General features: G+C 47.4%; 1 protein-coding gene across 2 annotated transcripts in view; it reads left to right on the forward strand.

Moving 5' to 3' along the window:
- The window catches only part of LUC7L (LUC7 like), a 235161-nt gene that overhangs the window by 148770 nt on the left and 66583 nt on the right, over nt 1-19808 (forward strand). For both annotated transcript variants that reach the window (XM_086941373.1, XM_086941374.1), the window contains one exon: nt 4439-4468. In XM_086941373.1, coding sequence (XP_086797499.1) covers nt 4439-4468 — 30 coding nt within the window. The remainder of the gene's footprint in view (nt 1-4438; nt 4469-19808) is intronic.

Consider the following 19808-nt stretch of genomic DNA (forward strand, 5'->3'; position numbering starts at 1 on the left):
GCTCAGCAGACAGACATCGGCATCCCACGAGTGTGAGCTCAATGCATTAGAAACACAAAGGCTATTTGAGAAGTGGGGGGACTCCGACAATAGACCTATTTGCAACACACCAGAATGCAAAATGCAGATACTTCGCAACCAGGGTAACGATCACAAGGGAATGCCCTATAGATAAGCTGGTCGAAAAAATTTGCCTACGCTTTTCCCCCAATACCACTGATGCACAGGGTACTCAGCAAATGCAGAACCAGCAACATGACGCTGATTCTGGTGGCACCACAGTGGGCCAGGCAGTCATGGTTCTCGCAAATAGTGGAGATGGCGCAGGGACCACCTCACAAATTCGGGAAATAAAAGGACTTACACTCCATGCAAAACGGAGAGGTACTCCACCTATAGTCAGTGAGCCTCTGCCTAGCAGCATGGCTCCTGAAGACCTAGAGTTTGCACATCTGAAACTGCTGGAGAGCACACTGCGGGTGCTACGAGAGGCAAGAAGGCCTACTACATGGAGGTGTTATGTGGCAAAATGGAAAAGATTCACTCAATGGTGTATTAAGGAGAAACTGCACAAGAAGATGACCAGGGAATCAACGGTGCTAAAATATTTAACGCACCTCTTCAAATCAAACCTAAGTTCCACCTCACTGAGGGTACACCTAGCAGCGATAGTAGCCTACACAAGAGGAGAGACAAGGAAGAGCTTATTTACATCACAAGTAGTAAAAAGATTCTGGAAGGGGCTAAAAGATTAGCACCACCAAAAAGAATGCCACCTCCGGCATGGAACCTTAATTTAGTCCTTACAGAGCTTATAAAGGCACCTTTCGAACCCATTCATACGGCATCACTACAAATGCTCACAATGAAGACAGCCTTTCTAGTGGCAATCACCTCGCTACGCAGGGTAAGCGAACTGCAAGCGCTGACACTGCAAGAACCCTACATTCAAATACACCATGATAGGGTGGTAACGAGAACTGACCCACACTTTATGCCAGAGGTGGTTTCACGGTTTCGCATGAACCAGACCATACAAATACCGAGCTTCTTTCAGAAACCATCCACAAGCGCAGAGAGGGCACTGCACACTCTGGATGCGAGAAGGGCAGTAATGCATTACATTGAAAGAACTAAAGAGCACAGGAAAACAAAGCAGTTCTTTGTGTTCTTAGCAAGCAGTTTCCTGGGTAGACCAGTAACAAAGGGCACCATCGTACGATGGATCGCACAAACAATACAATTCTGCCACAAGCAGCCAGGCCAAGAACTAGCAGAGGGGGCACAAGCCCACTCTACCAGGAAAAAGGAAGCAACAATAGCCTTCCTGGCTAACACACCAATTCAAGACATATGCCTGGCGGCAACATGGGCTTCAGTGCACACGTTCACTAAGCACTACTGCGTGGATATACAGATGAACAAGGAAGCACACGTAGGACAGAAAATGCTTCAACATATATTCAACAACCAACGCTCCTCTTCCACCCAGCCGCCACAAACGTAACAAACTGCTGCAGTCTATACACAGCATAGTGAATCCAGAAAGATTCACGCTGCAAAACTAATAGTTTCTTACCTGTCGGTGTAGTTTTGCAGCTTGAAGATCTTTCTAGATTCACTAGCAAACCCACCCACCTCCGCCAGAAAGATGAGGCTGGAGAAGAAGGTGGAAATACAAGGAATAAGATACAAACAGACACTTTTAAGAGGCAAAGTGAAAAATAATTTACTTGAAGGAAGAACTTTTTAACATTGCCAAGGATTCACGAACAGAACACAAACAAGAAAAGAAGAATCCAAAGATGGTGCCCAAAGGTGGGAGCTAATGCAGGAAGCGTGCCGTCGTCACAGGAAGTACACCAGAAGGTGGGACGTCGACGCCCACCTGAGCTACGGAAAAAAAAGAAAAGTAGACGATTCCGGACCCAGCCACTAGACCGTGGAATAATGCACAGCATAGTGAATCCAGAAAGATCTTCAAGCTGCAAAACTACACCGACAGGCAAGAAATTATTTGTTATCTGTGCTCTTCCCTCAACCAGATTCAGTGGCAGAATGTGCCCTACACACATTAGATGTTAAGAGATCATTGCCTTATTACATAGAAAGATCACCTTTTGGTAAAGCAAATCAACTATTTGTCGCTTTCGCTCTACCGCACAAAGGCAATCCCATGTAAAAATCCAGTATTGCAAGGTGGATAGTCAAGTGCATTCAAATATGCTATGCAAAACCAAAACAACGTTAACCGTTCTGCCTAGATCGCACACTACGCGCAAACGGGGGGATTCTATTTCACTCTTAGGAAATCTACCCATAGAGGACATATCCAAAGCTGCAACCTGGTCTACACCTCACTATTGTGTGATGTGTTTGCAAGACAACAAACTAGAGTGGGCCAGGCAGTTTTATGTACACTATTTCAGACCACTGCAACAGATACAGGTTAGCCACCGCTTGAATAGATAACTGCTATGTAGTCTATGCACAACATATGATCTACAGCTCCTATTGAAAATTCTACTTACCCAATGTGCATCTATTCTTGGCATATAGAGCTGTGGTCATATGTGCCCACCCGCTTCCCCGGGTACCTATACCTGTTGCAGTAACATCTTACTTAGATACATGCATTCATGGACATCTACTTTTACTACTCTTACTAACTCCATTATCACCCTCTGCGGGAAAACAATCTAACAATGGAGTCTATGCCCATGAGGATTATCACCGAAAGGAGGAGTCACCTACCTCGTGACTGGAAAAGATTTGTTCAAAGAAAAACCAAGTGCAAACATCCAGACCCAACACTAGATGGCGACCTATGCCCAGCATATGACTCTACAGCTCTATATGCCAAGAACGGATGCATACTGGGTAAGACGCATTTTCCTTTTACCCATAGGAAGTACCATTTACGATTAGCCTGTGCCAGGCTTGCTTGGTTCTAGAAAAAATATATAACTAAATAATATATATATATTTTTACAAACAAATTGGTCTGAGTTCTGTCTTTGAGTGTGTGACATCATTTGCTGCCTGAGTGTGTGACAACAAATGCTTAACACTATCCTCTGATAAAGCCTTACTGTTCGCTCACATTACAACAAATAGAGTAAGGTGCCATCTGCTTTTACCTCTAGGGTGCCACTGGACTTTGTGCAGGCTATACATCAATTTAGTATTGTATATACTAAATTGGAGAAGTGTGGCTCAGTGGTTAGAGGCGGCAGACCCGGAGCTGGGATCGACCGTGGACCAGGGTTCGATTCCCCGCCTCTGCGGGTCTCGGGCTCAAAGTTCCACGGCCTCGACAATTCTCGCTCCGGTGCCTACTCGACTCACGGGGTCTCACTCTGCAAGTCTGGGCAATAGCTTGCTTAATCTCCACTACGGCCCCTCGCGGCGGGATGCCTGGCTTTCACCCTGTGGACACCCTGCCGGGGCCTCCCACAGGGGAATACCAGGACGGGTTCCCTAAGCAAGCGCCAGGATGCCCTTTGGGTGACAGGTTGCGCTATATAAGTACACCTACATTTACATTTACATTTACATTTACATATACAGAGCCAGCTTCTTACAGTTGGCCAAGAAACAATCCCCAGAGGGCTTGCGTGCTCATTAAACCAGGGCTAAGTCTGTGACCACTGTAATAGCATACGGATTCCCCGTCCTGGACATCTGTCAGGCACCTACATGAGCATCTCTGCACACGTTTACCAAGCCCTTCGCCCATTCGATCCTGCAGGACTTCCTGGTTTTATTCGGTTTCATAGAATCTCCTCCGTCTAAGCATTGCTCGGTATCTTTTCCAAGGTTAGAAATCTGTGACTAGAAGGCTCTATTGGATAAACAAGTTACTTACCTTTGGTAAGACCTTATCTGGTAGACACTATATCTAGCCACAGATTACTTACTAACCCTCCCATCTTCAACAAATACATTACAGTTTGAGGAACACCCCTTTAAAGGCCTTATAAATTCACACAATTTCTCTCTTTTCATTGTGACTCCTGATGTGGAAAGGCACAAAAAGGAAAAGACATCCATGTGCCGGGATAGTTCCTATATCGCTTGGTGCTTGGGAAATATTCTAAGGTAAGGAATCTGCAGCTAGATAGTCTATCAAATTAGGGCCACTTTTCTGATAGATAAGCTGTCATCAGGATGGTCATATGAAGAGGGCAATAGGGTTGTGATAATGCCAAGTGTATTTAGGCATGGGAGATAGTTGCAAAGCATTCTGAAATCCTTTTATTGAGAGGTACATTCGTGTGTGTTGGTGAGGGCTAATCAAAAAATGCCTTACTTAGTAAGTAACTAATTCTCTTAACACTTACCCTGAACTACTTTTTAAAAAACATCCTACACTTTGTTCCCGTGTTGATTTTGCTTTAAATGGAGATTAACAAAAACTGATTTAATTTTATTTTAGGTCGAAATCTGGAAGCAGAGACCACAGAAGGTAGGTTTTATTTTATTTAATTTTTGAAAGTCCTGATTGAAAATTGCTTCAGTTCACCAAATGTTATTTTATCAATTGGTAGGCTTTGAATTTAAACATGTTAGCTTCTTAATGCATTGTTTGCTGTACTTAATTCCACCACATGGTTTTTGTGCCTGGAATAGTACCTTAGCTTCATCTAAAGTAAAAATGTGGGAATGATGTAGACCATAAGCTTGTCTTGAGTGACTACGCAGATGTTAATTTGTAATCCCCATATTGCTTCTCTATGCCTGGCGTTTACAGAAGTACAGGTATGGGGAAGTAGTAAATGAGCATGCCTCGGATCACTCTGGTTGCAGTTAGTTGAGACTTTGGACGTCAGCATTTTTGTGCTTGATTTAGTTTTATGCACATTTTGTGCATCTACAAAACAATTTGTTTGAGACTGAATGGGTTGATAATATCTTACTTTGTCTAAACAAGAATTTCTTGTATCTTACTTCGTCTAAATATTGCTATATTTGCTTATTTTCATTTATTTGGAAACAAGCTATGACTGAGTTGCATTTGTTTTTTCATTTTAAATGAACTACAAAGCGACTAGGTTAAAACCTACATGGCTAAGATAATGCTATTAATGTTGGATGCAAAAGAAAAGTGAAGAAAATACCCTCTCCTGCAGCATGACTAAAGCTGGATTTGATACTGCACCCTTGAGTAGCCAGTAAATCTGGAGACCCAGCTTGCCTAATTAATGAGCGTTGCTTAAGTTTGTTTTTCTAGTTATGTTTCTATGCAATGTAGGATAGTCTTTTCTCATATTTTTGCCAGGCACTATATTTCTCCAGTTTTCGGGTGTCTTTCATAGATTCATATGCCTGAATCATTCACCGTCTGAGTGGGAGTCCGCGGTACATAAAAAAGCAATAATATGCAATAATATCCTTAGAAAAACTTGGTGACAACCAACCAGTAAGTAAAGTAGCCCCATCGTCTGCGCCCCGTCAACGTCAAAATCTAAAAACTCCATCGACGACTGCATCATCGCCTCCGTCGACGGTCACTTCGTAGTCTACTACCTCCTCGACGTAGACGGAGTACATCGTCGAGGAAGACTGCATCGTCGAGGAAGACTGCATCGTCGAGGAAGACTGCATCGTCGAGGAAGACTGCATCATCGTCGAGGAAGACTGCATCATCGTCGAGGAAGACTGCATCATCGTCGAGGAAGACTGCATCGTCGTCGAGGAAGACTGCAGCGTCGTCGAGGAAGACTGCAGCGTCGTCGAGGAAGACTGCAGCGTCGTCGAGGAAGACTGCAGCATCGTCGAGGAAGACTGCTGCATCGTCGAGGAAGACTGCTGCATCGTCGAGGAAGACTGCTGCATCGTCGAGGAAGACTGCTGCATCGTCGACGAGGAAGACTACTATATCGTTGACAACCCCCTCGTCGACGTTGTCATCGTCTGGGCTTATGCCTCCTTCAACGGTTCCTTTGTCGACGCCACAACTATCGACATGTACGACAATGCAAGTTTGGTCACCATCTACAGTATTTACATCTACACAGTCTACGGCAAAGCCTTCCCTGTTACAAATGTGTGGTTCTGGACTAGAACCTTTATCTCCATTGCACCTGTCACCTAGTACAGTACCTTTACAGGACCCTGAAAAATTGCTAGATTCCGAGGACAGTGATGAAGACTCTGATTTGGATTGTAGGTTTGGAGCAGCTAAAAATCCTTCAGAACTACTCATCAAATACCAGGAAGAGGATCAAGATCCACTTTCGCCTGAACAGGTGACGTCACCCATTACTACTGTTCCAACAGCCCAGATGCCTGTGACATTGTTGACTAATCTTCAGCACATGCTCAATGATTAGTACCAGCGTTACCTGCCATCTGAGTCAGCGAATTCGGTACCACCTACACCTGTGGTTCAAGCTTCCACATCGACATTCAAGTCGCCAACACCTTGTTCGCCAGAAGCTTCTCATCAAACTGAGGAATATCAATCATCAGAAGATGAGGAGCGAGAGGAAGGTGAAGTGGATGACAGATCCTTGTTGTCGGAGTGGGATGACTATCAAATCCAGACACCTTCTCCGTTCCTGCTGATTCACCTTCAGTGGACATTGGGGGTTTTCACCTTCTTATGGAAAGAGCGACTCGACGTTTCCATAAGAAGGTGAAAACTACGAAGGAGGAATGTTTCCTCAGACTTCAAGGACCAGCCGAGGATACAAGTAAAGACAATTCCAATTATTGATTTCATATGGAAAGAGGGCCTTAAGGTGATGTCTACTCCTGCATCTATCCCACCAGTATTACCACGTTTAGATAAAAAATCTAAGGCTCCGGAAAAGACCCCAGCTTGCCTTATAGGTGACCCCAAGACAGATTTGGTGATTGTACAAGCTGCACAAAAGAGGTCCAGAAATCCTTCATCGACTATTACAGCCCTGCTTGGTAGAGACGGCAGGCGTCTAGATTCTATTGGGAAAAAGGTATCTACGATGGCAGCGACAACGGTCCGGGCGGCCAACTCTTTGGCCATTCTGGGTCGTTATGACCGGCAGATGTGGTCGGACATCTCACCATACATTAATATGCTTCCTGAACCTGCTAAATCTGAAGCTCTCAAAATACTGCAGGAAAGAGAGAGGACCTCAGCCGAGATTATAGACTGTGCAGTGGATGTGGCTTCTACGGGATTCAGGCAGCTAGCAGGGGCTGCCGTCCTACGGCGACAGGGCTGGCTTAAGGAGACTTCTTTTCGCCAGGAGGTGCAAGTGAAGGTGTTAGATATGCCCTTCGATGGGGAGAATTTGTTTGGCCTGCAGGTAGAAGACGCCTTGCAAACAATTAAGAAGGACACAGAAACAGCCAGATCCCTTGGCACCTTACAGTTTCGAAAGTCGCCCTTTCGAGGTGCGAGAGGACGTGGATCCTCTTCTAATAGGGGAAATTATGGTCAACAGTCTTCCTACAGGTCTTATCAAGGGAATCAACGCTACCAGTCCCAGCGTTTCCAATCTTATGGCCAGCGCAACACCACTTTTTCCCAGAATAAGAAAAAGCCTGCCTACCGCGGAAAAGATTCCAATAAGAGGCAATGAGTGTCACCACCTGCCACCGCTACTGCCACAGTTACATGTAAAGATTGGAGGAAGAATCTCAAAGTTTTACTCAAGTTGGTCCTCAATAACATCGGACAAGTGGGTCCTAGACATTGTGGCCAGGGGCCATGCTCTTGAGTTCGTAAAATTTCCTCCAAATGTCCCTCCAAAAAGTCCACCTCCAGCTCATCTCAGAGTTGTTTTCCCAAATCAATCTGATGTTACAAAAAGGAGCGATCGAAAAAGTCCCTCAAGGACAGAGAGGAACAGGATTCTGTTCAAGGTTCTTTCTCCTAAAGAAAAAATCAGGAGAATGGCGTCCGATCCTAGACCTTCGTTCCCTCAACAAGTATTTGAAAAAGCTATCGTTTTGGATGCTATCGCTTCAGGAAATACTGCATCTTCTTTCGGCAGGGGAGTACAAGGCCATCCTGGACCTTCAAGATGCGTACTTCCACGTTCCCATTTTACCCCGTCACATGAAGTTCCTGTGTTTCAGAGTGGCTGGCAGGGAGTTTCAGTTCAAGGGCCTCCCCTTTGGGCTACGATCGGCACCCAGAGTGTTCACAAAGGTCTTCGCTCCGGTAGCAGCTTACCTCCGGCTGGAGGGAATTCAAATATTTCCCTACTTGGATGATTGCCTTATCAAGGCGAGTTCCTTCTCAAACACAAAAATCCATGTACAACGATGTTTGTCTCTCTTCCAGTCGTATGGTCTCGATCAATCTCAACAAGTCACGCCTTGTTCCGTCCCAAAAACACTTTCTTGGAAGCAACCTTGGACACATAACTGGTCCGTGCTTTCATATCAGACGAAAGACAAGAAAGGATACAAAACATGGCTCAAATGTTGCTGTCAAGAAGGTCAGTTTCAGTCCGACAGTTCGAGTCTTTTCTGGGAATGGTTTCTTCTTTCATCCCGTTGATTCCAAATTGCCGCCTCAAAATGAGGCCTCTGCAGGGAGAACTCAACATTCAATGGCTGCAAGTCTCGGGTTCATTCGAGGATCTCATTCACACCACTTCTCGGATGCGAGAAGCTTTTGTCCGGTGGATCCAAGACTGAAATCTTCAGAAGGGATTGTGCGTTCTTTCAAGACGCACCGCTTTACAAGATTACCACAGATGCATCTCGAAGGTTGGGGAGCACATCTTCAGGGGCTGAAGGTCAGCGGGAGATGGAGTCCTCAACAAATGGCCTGGCACATCAACATGCTAGAGCTAAGAGCCATCTTAGCTCTCAAATCCTTTCGGGCAATCATTCAAGGGGCCACAGTATTGATGCGCACAGACAACACCACAAGTATGCACTAATTATAATAATAATAAGGGAAGTTTATATAGCGCCTGGTTACGCACATAAGGCGTGTCCCCGCGCTGTGGTAAGTGGAATCAGCAGAGTCACAGCCGCAAGGACAGACCGACTTACTGCGTGTAGAGGAGGGTTTTTAGTTTCTTCCTGAAGCCAGGTTCAGATGGCTCCATGCGAAGGTCCAAAGGCAACGCATTCCAACTTTTCACGGCCAGATACCTAAAGGACCTGCCCCCCATGCGTGCCATTTTTATCCTTGGGACCTGAAGTAGCCCTGCGCAGGAAGAGCGCAGAGCGCGTGTAGATACATACCGGGTCATCAAGCCCCGCAGTGGAGCGGGTGCTTTGCCTCCCAAAATGCGGTGGCATGTGCAGAGGGCCTTAAATTCGACCCTATTCCTTACAGGGAGCCAATGAAGGGCCTGGAGGGCTGCCTTAGACAACGATCTCCTAGGGAATTTCAGGATCAGGCGAGCCGCTGCATTCTGCAGCACCTGAAGGCGGTTAACAGCCTTCACGGTGGATCCTAGATAAAGCAGGTTGCCGTAATCCAGGCGTGATGTGACGAGGGCATGCACCAGCGTCCTGCGGGCTGTCATAGGGAGGAGATCTAAAACCTTCCGCAAGCTTTTCAGGACGCTGAAGCAGACCCCCACCACCCGGCCTATCTGAGGTCCAAAAGAGTTCTGCGTCGAACCACCCTCCCAGGTTTTTTGCTTCTTGGCAGGGAGGAATGAGGTCGGCTCTTTTATCTCAGGAAGCCCAAGAAATATGGACATGGGCGATACAACACAGGATCATTCTCTTGGCTGTTCATGTACCGGGAATTGCAAATGTGCTGGCGGACACCCTCAGCAGATCAACGGTGTCCACCCACGTATGGCAGCTACATCAAGCAACAACAGATCAGATCTTCCAACAGTGGGGTCATCCCGATCTAGACCTCTTTGCGACCAAGAAGAACCGCAAATGCCTGTTCTTTGCAAGCTGGCATCCCCACAGAGACTCTCAGGGGAATGCTTTTTCGATCAACTGGTCTCAAATATACGCTTACGCTTTTCCTCCGATCCCGTTGGTTCCCAGGGTTCTCCGGAAGATAAAGAGAGAACCGTGTCACCTGATTCTCATCGCCCTCAGGTGGCCGCGCCAATACTGGTTCACCGAACTTCTTCTCCTCTCGGAGTGCGAACCAATACAGCTTCCACCAATAACAAATCTCCTCTCAATCCAGAATGGGCAGATTTTCCATCCGGATCCGGCCTCTCTGAAATTAGCAGCTTGGCACCTGGACACCTTGAATTCGCGCATCTAAATATCTCTGCGGATTGTAAGGAGGTGCTAGCTAACGCACGAGCTCCTGCAACAATAAGAAAATACAGACTTAAATGGAAAAGGTTCTGAATTTGGTGTCAATCTGTTGGGATTCACCCTTTTCAGGCAACGCCGGATCAGATATTGCCTTTCTTCTTACACCTAGCAATATCAGGTTTATCTCATGTAACTTTGAAAGTTTTTCTAGAGGCCATTTCAAGGTGCAGACAAGATGGGACCACCTCTTTATTCTTCAAGAATAATACAACAGTTCTTTAAAGGACTATTCAGAATGTTTCCTCCTGTACGTCATCCACCTCCTTCATGGCATCTTAATGTAGTGTTGGCGCAGCTCATGCGCCACCCATTTGAGCCAATTCACAAGGTGGATTTCAAATTCCTTACATGGAAGGTCTCTCTTCTGCTGGCATTGACTTCATCTATGTTCAAGCCTTGACAGTCAAGTCCCCATTCTTGCAATTCACATCCAATTCTGTGATACTACCTACAAACACAAGGTGTGTGCCTAAGGTGCCTTCGGATTTTCATCTGAACGAACCAGTTATCTTAAAGACGTTTTTTCCTGATCCGCAGTCCCCTGCGGAGCGGGCATTACATACCCTTGACATCAGAAGATGTTTAAAATTCTATTTGCAAATGACCTCGGTCATCCGCAAATCTGATCAACTGTTTGTTGCCTATGGAAAGATGCGACCAGGACAAGCAGTGTCTAAACAAACCATAGCTCAATGGATTTCAGCAGCTATTGAATTTTTCCATATACAAGCGGGAAGACCTTTACAGACCACGCCAAGAGCTCATTCTACAAGAGCTGTTTCTTCCTAGACTGCTGTCTTTGGTGTAGTTCCCCTTCAGCAGATCTGCTGAGCAGCGACCTGGTCCAGCAGACATACTTTCACCAAGCATTATTGCTTGGATGCTACCAGCGAAGCTGATTCTTCAGTGGGTCAAGCGGTTCTACGCAGTCTTTTCAGATAAGGTGAGCCTCTGTTTCCCTCCTCCTCTAAACTGCTTTCCAGACGCTTATTCCATGCCTATTATTGAGTACATTCCCATGTGATTGCAAGTTGATACATGCATATATGAATGTTGGCATTTTATTTTGTAAATGTATATACTTGCTATGTACAAACTATGCTACAAATGGCGTCTTCCAAGCATTATTTTGGTATTACCATCTACTCTGATTCAGGCATGTGAATCTATGAAAGACACCCCAATACTGGAGAAGAACAATAGTTGCTTGCCTGTAATCTGTGGTTCTCCACTATTGGTGTCTTACATAGATTCACATGCAACCCGCCAACCTCCCCTCAGAGGCTTTAGGCTTGGGAAGTTTTAGCTTCACTCCTGTGCGAGAAAATATGAGAGCCTGAGCCTCTGGGGAGAACATTCTGGTGGGTGCTGTCACATGATTGGCTGCAGTTTAAACTATACAAAATGACTAGGATAGCCATTAGTGTGGAAGTGTTTTCTCTGGTAGCTGGGGCTACTTTACTTCCTGGTTGTTTGTCACCAAGGTTTTCTAAGGATATTATTGTATATTATTGCTTTTTTATGTACTATGGGACTCCCACTCCGACGACTGGGAATGATTCAGGCATGTGAATCTATGAAAGACACCAATACTGGAGAACCACAGATTACAGGTAAGTAACTATTGTTCGTTCGAGGCATGGGTGCTGTAGATACACATTTGTTTGCATACTCCTGCCATCTAGTGTTGGGTCTGGATGTTTGCAAGTTGTTTTTCTTCGAAGAAGTCTTTATCTATTCACGAGGTAAGGTGACTTTCTGTGATAGTGCGCATGGGCATTGGCTCCATTGTCAGATTGTTTTTTCCACCATCGGGTCAGGGCTTGCATTGCTGCGCTCTGTTCTGAAACCATGCTTCGGGTTCCCCTCAGTGCGTAGTTCACTCAACCCTAGACGGTATTATTGTACCGTTTTCCTCTCTCCGCGTATTGATTCGATCAGGAAAGTCATCTTTGAAAACATTGTGGGCGGCCTTAAGGCCTAGCAACGTCAATCCACCCCTCTGCTGATTGAACAGACTCTGTTTCAATTCTGCCATCGGTACCACTCCAAATACCCTCGCACCGATCTACCCCAGTTCTTCAACTTGTGCTGATCATTGCAGCACAAGGAAGAAGACGGCGAGGCCTGTCGTTCGTTCAGGTCAAAAAAGACTTCGATATCGTTGGGCTCGACAGCGTGAAATGCAGCACCAAGGCACTCACACACTCCGGATATCTTCGGTGAAGAATCCAAACAGGAAGAAACAGCAGCTGCGGAAGCAGAGTCAGCCTTCCTGGTCTCACAATCTAGTCAAGACCTAGAGATTGAGTTGGATTCAGAATTCATTCCAGGGGTCAGGGTGTCATAAGTACCAAAGCCCCGTACCCCAAAAACTGATCTTTTACCAAACATAAGGCTTCGGCACCAACCTGCCTTTGGGCCGTAGTTGGTACTGAGACGACGTTTCTGATGGCCCGCCCTCGGGCCCGGCACCAAAACAAGTGTTCAAGCCTTCTGGCTCGGGATTGAGCCAAGACAGATTGTCTTTGGACCCGAAACATTCTGCCCTGAAAAACGCAGCTGGTTCGGAGTCAAAATCCTCGTTTAAAAACAAGATTCCACTTCGGAGCAGAAACATTCCGCTTCCAAGGACCAGTCCGGGACGGCACCTCCCTATTTTAAAAGGCGTGATGAGATATGCAGATGACCTTTTTAACCCCTTCGCTGCTAGGCCTATTCCCCTAGATGGCCGCTGAGCCTCGGGCCAAAAACTAATGGGACCCCCCTTGCAAAACCAGGTTTGTGATAAGTAATTTTGATGTCGCCTCAAAAGGTTTTGGGCCGGTCCTTGACCCACCCACGCGAGTGAGGTACCATTTTTATCGGGAGACCATTGGGGAACGCTGGGTGGGAGCAAATTTGTGGATCCATGCAGATTCCAGAACTTTCCCACACAAATTCACGAAAGTGTTTTTCAGCGAAATTTGAGGTTTGCAGGGGATTCTGTGTAGGAGAATGTTGGGCGACCCGGGCCGAGAACTCCTGGAACCCCCTTGCAAAACCAGGTTGGTTTACGATCAGTAATTTTGATGTCGCATCAATAGGTTTTGGGCCCTTCCCTGCCTCGGGTACTTGGCCCACCCACACGTGTGGTACCATTTCTATTGGGATACTTGGAGAAATGCTGGGGGGTTGTAAATTTGTTGTTACTTTCTGCAGTGTGAAAATTTGAGCACAGTAATGCAAGAAAAATGTGACAGTCACATTTTGAGGTTTGCAGGACATTGTGGGTAAGATAACTTATTGGGATCCACAAGCGAGACAACACCATGTACTCCCATGGGTGTTTAGTTTATGACAATCTATATTTGGTAGGTTTATCTTAGATGAAATGTACACCTTGCCAGAGAGACAAAAAAGAGCAAGTTTACGCCACAGCCATCTATTCCTCAAGCACACACTCATACTAGTTGGACCGGGTCTGGTGGCTCAGTGGAATGATGCATCCACTGCAGGGGCCTGTTTTCGACCTCATGGTGACCGGTTCAAATCTCGGCGGGTCCACTCAGCCTTTCAACCATTTGAGGTCGATAAAATGAGTACCATTGAGTTGGGTAACACTATACATCTGTTATTTCAGCGCCAAGATGCCCCATTGCTGGGGTGAACGTGCGCTTTATAAATACTATGTTATGAAATTTGGCCAGAGGGCTCGTGATGGTTCAGTATATAACATTTTATTAACAAGTGATTTTAACAAAAATGAAATGCACTGTCAATAATTGAAAGGACAAAAAACTGAACAATTTTCTCGCAGCTCGTGAGCTGTAAAGCCAGGACAAGGCACCAACCGCTTTACAGGCCATTCACACACCTTTCATACATGATACCTGTGAGAAGGTGGCCTGATATGCAGTGCTCACTATTCTAGTGAACACTATGTATCAGTCCAGCAACCCTTATTGATGATTGGTTGTAAGTCAACCTTATAGACCAGCTATCCTAGTAGCGTGGATACGAGCAGTCTAAGGCTAAAGACTCGAGAGGGCGTGTTAAGCCAGCTGTTATACCACATATACCCCTTGAACACCAAGTGAAAGGACACCACACAAGTGTTATGAAAATAAACAGTTATTTATTAAGAATCACAACAGCCCTGTACTCTTTATGAGGACAGGGTACTAAGCACAAACCAAAACTCTTACAAAAATACTTAAGTTAGCACAGTATATACAAATGCCAGAGGGGCACGGAAAACCATATACTTGAAAAGTGGAATGCGAAATTACTAGCAGGTAAGTACAGTACTAATAGGCTTTGGAATCGCTAGGACTTGACTATAGAATCGTTAGATTACTTCTAGGAGACCCAGGGGACTCGGGTGCAGTGTGTGCACTCTCACGCGAGATGCGGGACAAAGTCTATGGTAGCTAGGAATTGCAAAGTTAGTGTTCTCGGGCGAACCCGACCTGGTAGGAAGAAAACGAAAGTGGATTCTGACCCTTGGATACTGAGGCTATGCTGGGGCACCGAAATGCCGAAGTTACCTAGCCCAGGGGCTGCAGCTGCATAGGACTCAAAGGACGTCGGGAATCCTCGTTGACGGACCAGGAGCCTGGAAGAAAGAAGTTGCTGGCAGGCGACCAGTGAAGAAAGTTCGGTGGATCCAAGCCTGGATCGATGGAAGATGACACCTGAAAGCAGAGGGGACCAAGTTCGTGACTACTAGCCAGTAGTCAGTGGGCACCAGGAGGGCACCGGATGGTACCGGATGGTAGCCACCTCGACAAGGCGAGTGGGTGACGCTGTGCTCGAAGATCTCACGGACCAGGAGGCGTTGTCGGCGACCAGGAAGGAGGATCGAGCTGTCCCACGAAGATAGAAGCTGTCGGCGTCGCTGGACCCAGGATTGGGCAACAAAGCCTTGGCAAATTCAAGCCCACGCGGTGGACCTAAAATGGCGTCTGGAGTGGACCAGGAGGGTCCGGGGTGCCTCTCTTAAAGAAGGAAGCAAGGGCCAGTCTGGAGCAACCAGACCAGCAGCAGTGATGTCGTCGGGCGTCGTTCAGAATGCCACAAGCCAGCCGGCTAGTAGCCAAACAACGCGGTGCACAGCAAACAGCAGAAGGGCCCCACGCAGATCGTGGAGATGCAGGGAGGCTGATCTTGGGTGCTGGAGCTGCGCAGGGTTGGGGCTTCTCGGACCCCAAAGCACTCACCAGTGGAAGACTCGGTGGGCTTGTTACAAAGAAGTCGTGCAGTCTTGGCGATCGTCGGTCCCTCGAGGTCTCGTCGCACTCACGGTTCTCAGCTTTGCTGTAGAGGTGAGTAGAGGTCAGAGGTGCCAGGGAAGCCGGGTCTCGTCGAGCTGGGTCGTCGGATTCGTGAAGAAGGACTTGCAGCAGACCGCAGTGTTCTTAGGATGGTGCCTGCGGATGCAGGGTGACTACTCCTTAGCCACAAGGGAGAATCTTGAGGAAGAAATCTTGAAGTCCTTTCGCAGAAAGTCGTGTCTTGATTCCAAAGATGATCTAATTTGAACAGGGGGCCCGCTCCCATCTTTATACTAAAAAAGGGGGCTGACCCGGTGACTAGGTCCTGCCTATGGGTGGGACTAGGAGGGGGGTGGTTACACCCCTCTGCCATGCCGGACTTCCCCAGGCCAGGGGCTGGTGTGCCCCTGGAACTGGTTCAGACCGGCCTATGCGTAGTGAGCACCGGGGTGCCACTCAGCAGTCACCTTCCTGAAAAAGCCCTGCCTACCCAGGATACACAAAACCATGTCTGGGACGGTGCTAGCACCGCCCCTGACAGGAAATTCTTTGTCCAGGCTCCCCTCGCTGGAAGGACTCCCAGCTGTAGGGGGTCAGACTCGTGTCTGTGGTGGCAGCATCCATTTTGTGGAGCTGAGGCTTCAGTTAACTTTAACCGGGGTTCACAGTTACATACATGTCGTGTCCCTCTAGAAGGGTGGAATGCTAACCCCGTCGCCAGAATTGGCGAGGGGTTAGTATTCCAATTCGTATGACACCTTACTCGACATGTTTTGATAAAGCAATACCAAAGTTAGCATTTAACCGCGAGGATTATAATGCACTTAAGAGTATATGGTATGCGATATCATGGAACAGCTATTAGGACTTGATTCCGCAAGCTGCAGACAGGCTCAGCTCATGCCAGAGCACCATCTCACACGATTCCAAGCACTCTGCCTTCAGGATTGTCAAGGCCTGCCATAGGAGTGACTGATGGGAATCTGTGTGTCCATTTTAGGGTTAGGTATAGGTATACTACACCTACAGCAAAGGGTGATTACACGACTTTGCCCCAGCTGTCATGCAGCCAGTTGTGTCAAATTTAGGAGGCCAGCCAGGGGTGGCATAATACATGCTGCAGCCCCTGGCAGCCCTGGGTACACCTATGCCCTGAGTTACAGGGTCTGATAAGGTGGCCCAGTACCAATTGGTAAATGCACCTAGGGTACATGTTGTAATTTAGAAAGAGAACAGCCAGGCTGTGGGTCTGATTGGCAGGCCCACAGCCAGAGAAAGTCGTAAACCAGTGAAACAAAAGCAAAAAATCTGGGTGATCATAGGATTGCAGACCCTACTCTCCTACAATACCCACAAGACCATTCACACCACCAGGCACAAAACCAACACATTACACCATTCACAAAAAGGGACAAGGTACAACCTGCTTGAGAGACAGAAAAGACAAATATTTCTGAACAACCACCTATTCTTCAAGCACACAGACCTACTGATCGGATTTGGCATGAGGGTGAGTGATGGTTCAGTATTTACAGTTGTTTTAACCATTGAGTTCACAAGTATGAAATGCACTGTTAATAATTGAAAGGACGAGAAACTGAACCATTGACTCACAGCTTGTGAGCTGTAAAGCCACGACAACGCACCAACCACTTTACAGGCCATTCATACCGATTTCATACGTGTGATACATACAAAACCATTCACACCGCCAGCCGCGGTCCCAGCACATTAAAACACTCACACCAGCAGACAGCGCCATTCAAGGGCCCATCACTATCACACACCCACATTCCTGACACAGCAACCACACCAGCTCATGGATTGGCTTTTAGCTAGCTGTGTGTGTAGTGACCAGCAGCAAATCACTACACGCACACCGCCAGCCAAGCGCCCGTCCACGCTCACCGCCAGCCAAGCGCCCGTCCACGCTCACCGCCAGCCAAGCGCCCGTCCACGCTCACTGCCAGCCAACCGCCCGTCCACGCTCACTGCCAGCCAAGCGCCCGTCCACGCTCACTGCCGGCCAAGCGCCCGTCCACGCTCACCGCCGGCCAAGCGCCCGTCCACGCTCACCGCCGGCCAAGCGCCCGTCCACGCTCACCGCCGGCCAAGCGCCCGTCCACGCTCACCGCCGGCCAAGCGCCCGTCCACGCTCACCGCCGGCCAAGCGCCCGTCCACGCTCACCGCCGGCCAAGCGCCCGTCCACGCTCACCGCCGGCCAAGCGCCCGTCCACGCTCACCCCCGGCCAAGCGCCCGTCCACGCTCACCGCCGGCCAAGCGCCCGTCCACGCTCACCGCCGGCCAAGCGCCCGTCCACGCTCACCGCCGGCCAAGCGCCCGTCCACGCTCACCGCCGGCCAAGCGCCCGTCCACGCTCACCGCCGGCCAAGCGCCCGTCCACGCTCACCGCCAGCCAAGCGCCCGTCCACCCTCACCGCCAGCCAAGCGCCCGTCCACGCTCACCGCCAGCCAATCGCCCGTCTAAGCACAGTCATAATTTTTTTTTACACACAGAAAACACAGAACAATTGCAACGAAATACAAAACTATAACTACAAAAACAACAGTAGTAACTAAAGACATCATTCTATTGCCAAACGTTAAACTGAACAACTATATAAAACCATACAGACCAGGCAGTACACTATTAGACTCACGGTTGCTCCCAAAAACTCTTGAGTGTTACACAATCCGAAACGTGGGCACACACAGCCCAGGATTAGGACAATTGGCACAGTGCGTACGACTCTCCTTCCACACACCTTCACAAGCAGACTCCACATCTCTTACAGAGATTGTGTTTTTTTGGGCGTGGGAGGAATTAAATCATGAAAGTGGCGAACTGACCCCAAACAGTCACAGGTGAAGTACTAATCATGAATGAGTCAGCATGTGTACATTCTTCTTGTCCACAAATTCACAGCTAGCAGTTCCTACCTACGCAAGGCTCTGCACTGTCCCCTCTGAAGCTTTTTGCAAACATGCTCTTTTGGGTAACCTTAATGGTTAGAGCGGATTGTGCCACATGCAAAAGTGTCCACTTTGAACAATTCCTTCAACAATTGCACAGCAGTGTAGGTTATCACGGTACAAATGGTGGCCTCTGTTAAACAGTCCTCTAGCAAGATCCCACACAATTTTCTTTGAAACTCCAAAAGTGGCCGGACAAACAGTGGGGTCAATAGTGGAATCCCTACCAGTGTACACCCGGAAATTAAAGACCTATCCTGTCCTACTCTCAGACTACATATACATATTAATTCCATAACATGCCCTCTTGCCAGGAATGTGCTGCCTAAAAACCGAACGGCTCTTGAACAGGACCAAAGACTCATCAATGGATATTTCTTTGCCTGGAGTATAGATCTCTGAAATCGATCTACAAAGTGATCAAGAACAGGCCGAATCTTAAAAAGACGGTCACACGGTGATCTTGTGGCAACGCCAAAGCATTATCAACAAAATGCAGCAACCGAAGCAAAAGTAAATACCGATCACGACTCATAATTGCAGGAGATATGGCCGTTGTCATCAAGGGACTGGTAGACCAATATGAAGCCAGGGACGTCTTCCTTATCAAGCCCATCAAAGAAGTCCAACCCAAAAACGTTTTCATCTCATCCAAATTTGTGTGAGTCCACAGGGTTGCTCTAGAGCTGGGCCTAAGTCTGAACTGTTGTCCCTCAAAAACTGTTCAGCATACAAATTAGTTTGCTCAACAATCTCACCCAAAAATACATCATCCATGAACAACTGAAAAAACTGTAGGCAAAAAATGTTCACAATCCACTCTACACCCTGCATCACCACTAAAGGCAGGCTGCACCATGTTTGGATCAACCCAGAGTCTAGCACTTCCAGTAGGAAGCCTAGCAGCCTCAGGCTGCAATCCAGGTGCCTCCTGCACCATCGGCACAGCAGTGTCCTCCTCTAAAGCAGGCACTTCATCCGCACTGACAGTAGCTTCATCCGCACGGAGAGTATCTTCATCATCCAATGATTCCATGTGGAGAGAACTCACTGCTTGAATTTTCCCCTCCCTCCTCTCCCTCAGACGCACTGTCAGTCTCATAATTCTGATTCAATAAGCAGGCCAACCACCCGCTGAGCAGTTATTCTACCACTAGCCATAATGCTTACTAATAAAGGTAACTTATCAAACAAGTCAACAACAACAAACCCTTTGTAAAGAAAATGAACAAAATGGCTTTATCACAAAGAACTATATACTCCAGCACTATACCACTCACTTGCCAGAAGCAGCTAGACTCACCACCACCTACTCTGCACAGACACA

This window comes from Lissotriton vulgaris, chromosome 10 (genome assembly GCF_964263255.1).
Source record: "Lissotriton vulgaris chromosome 10, aLisVul1.2, whole genome shotgun sequence".
Taxonomy (NCBI): Eukaryota; Metazoa; Chordata; class Amphibia; order Caudata; family Salamandridae; genus Lissotriton; species Lissotriton vulgaris.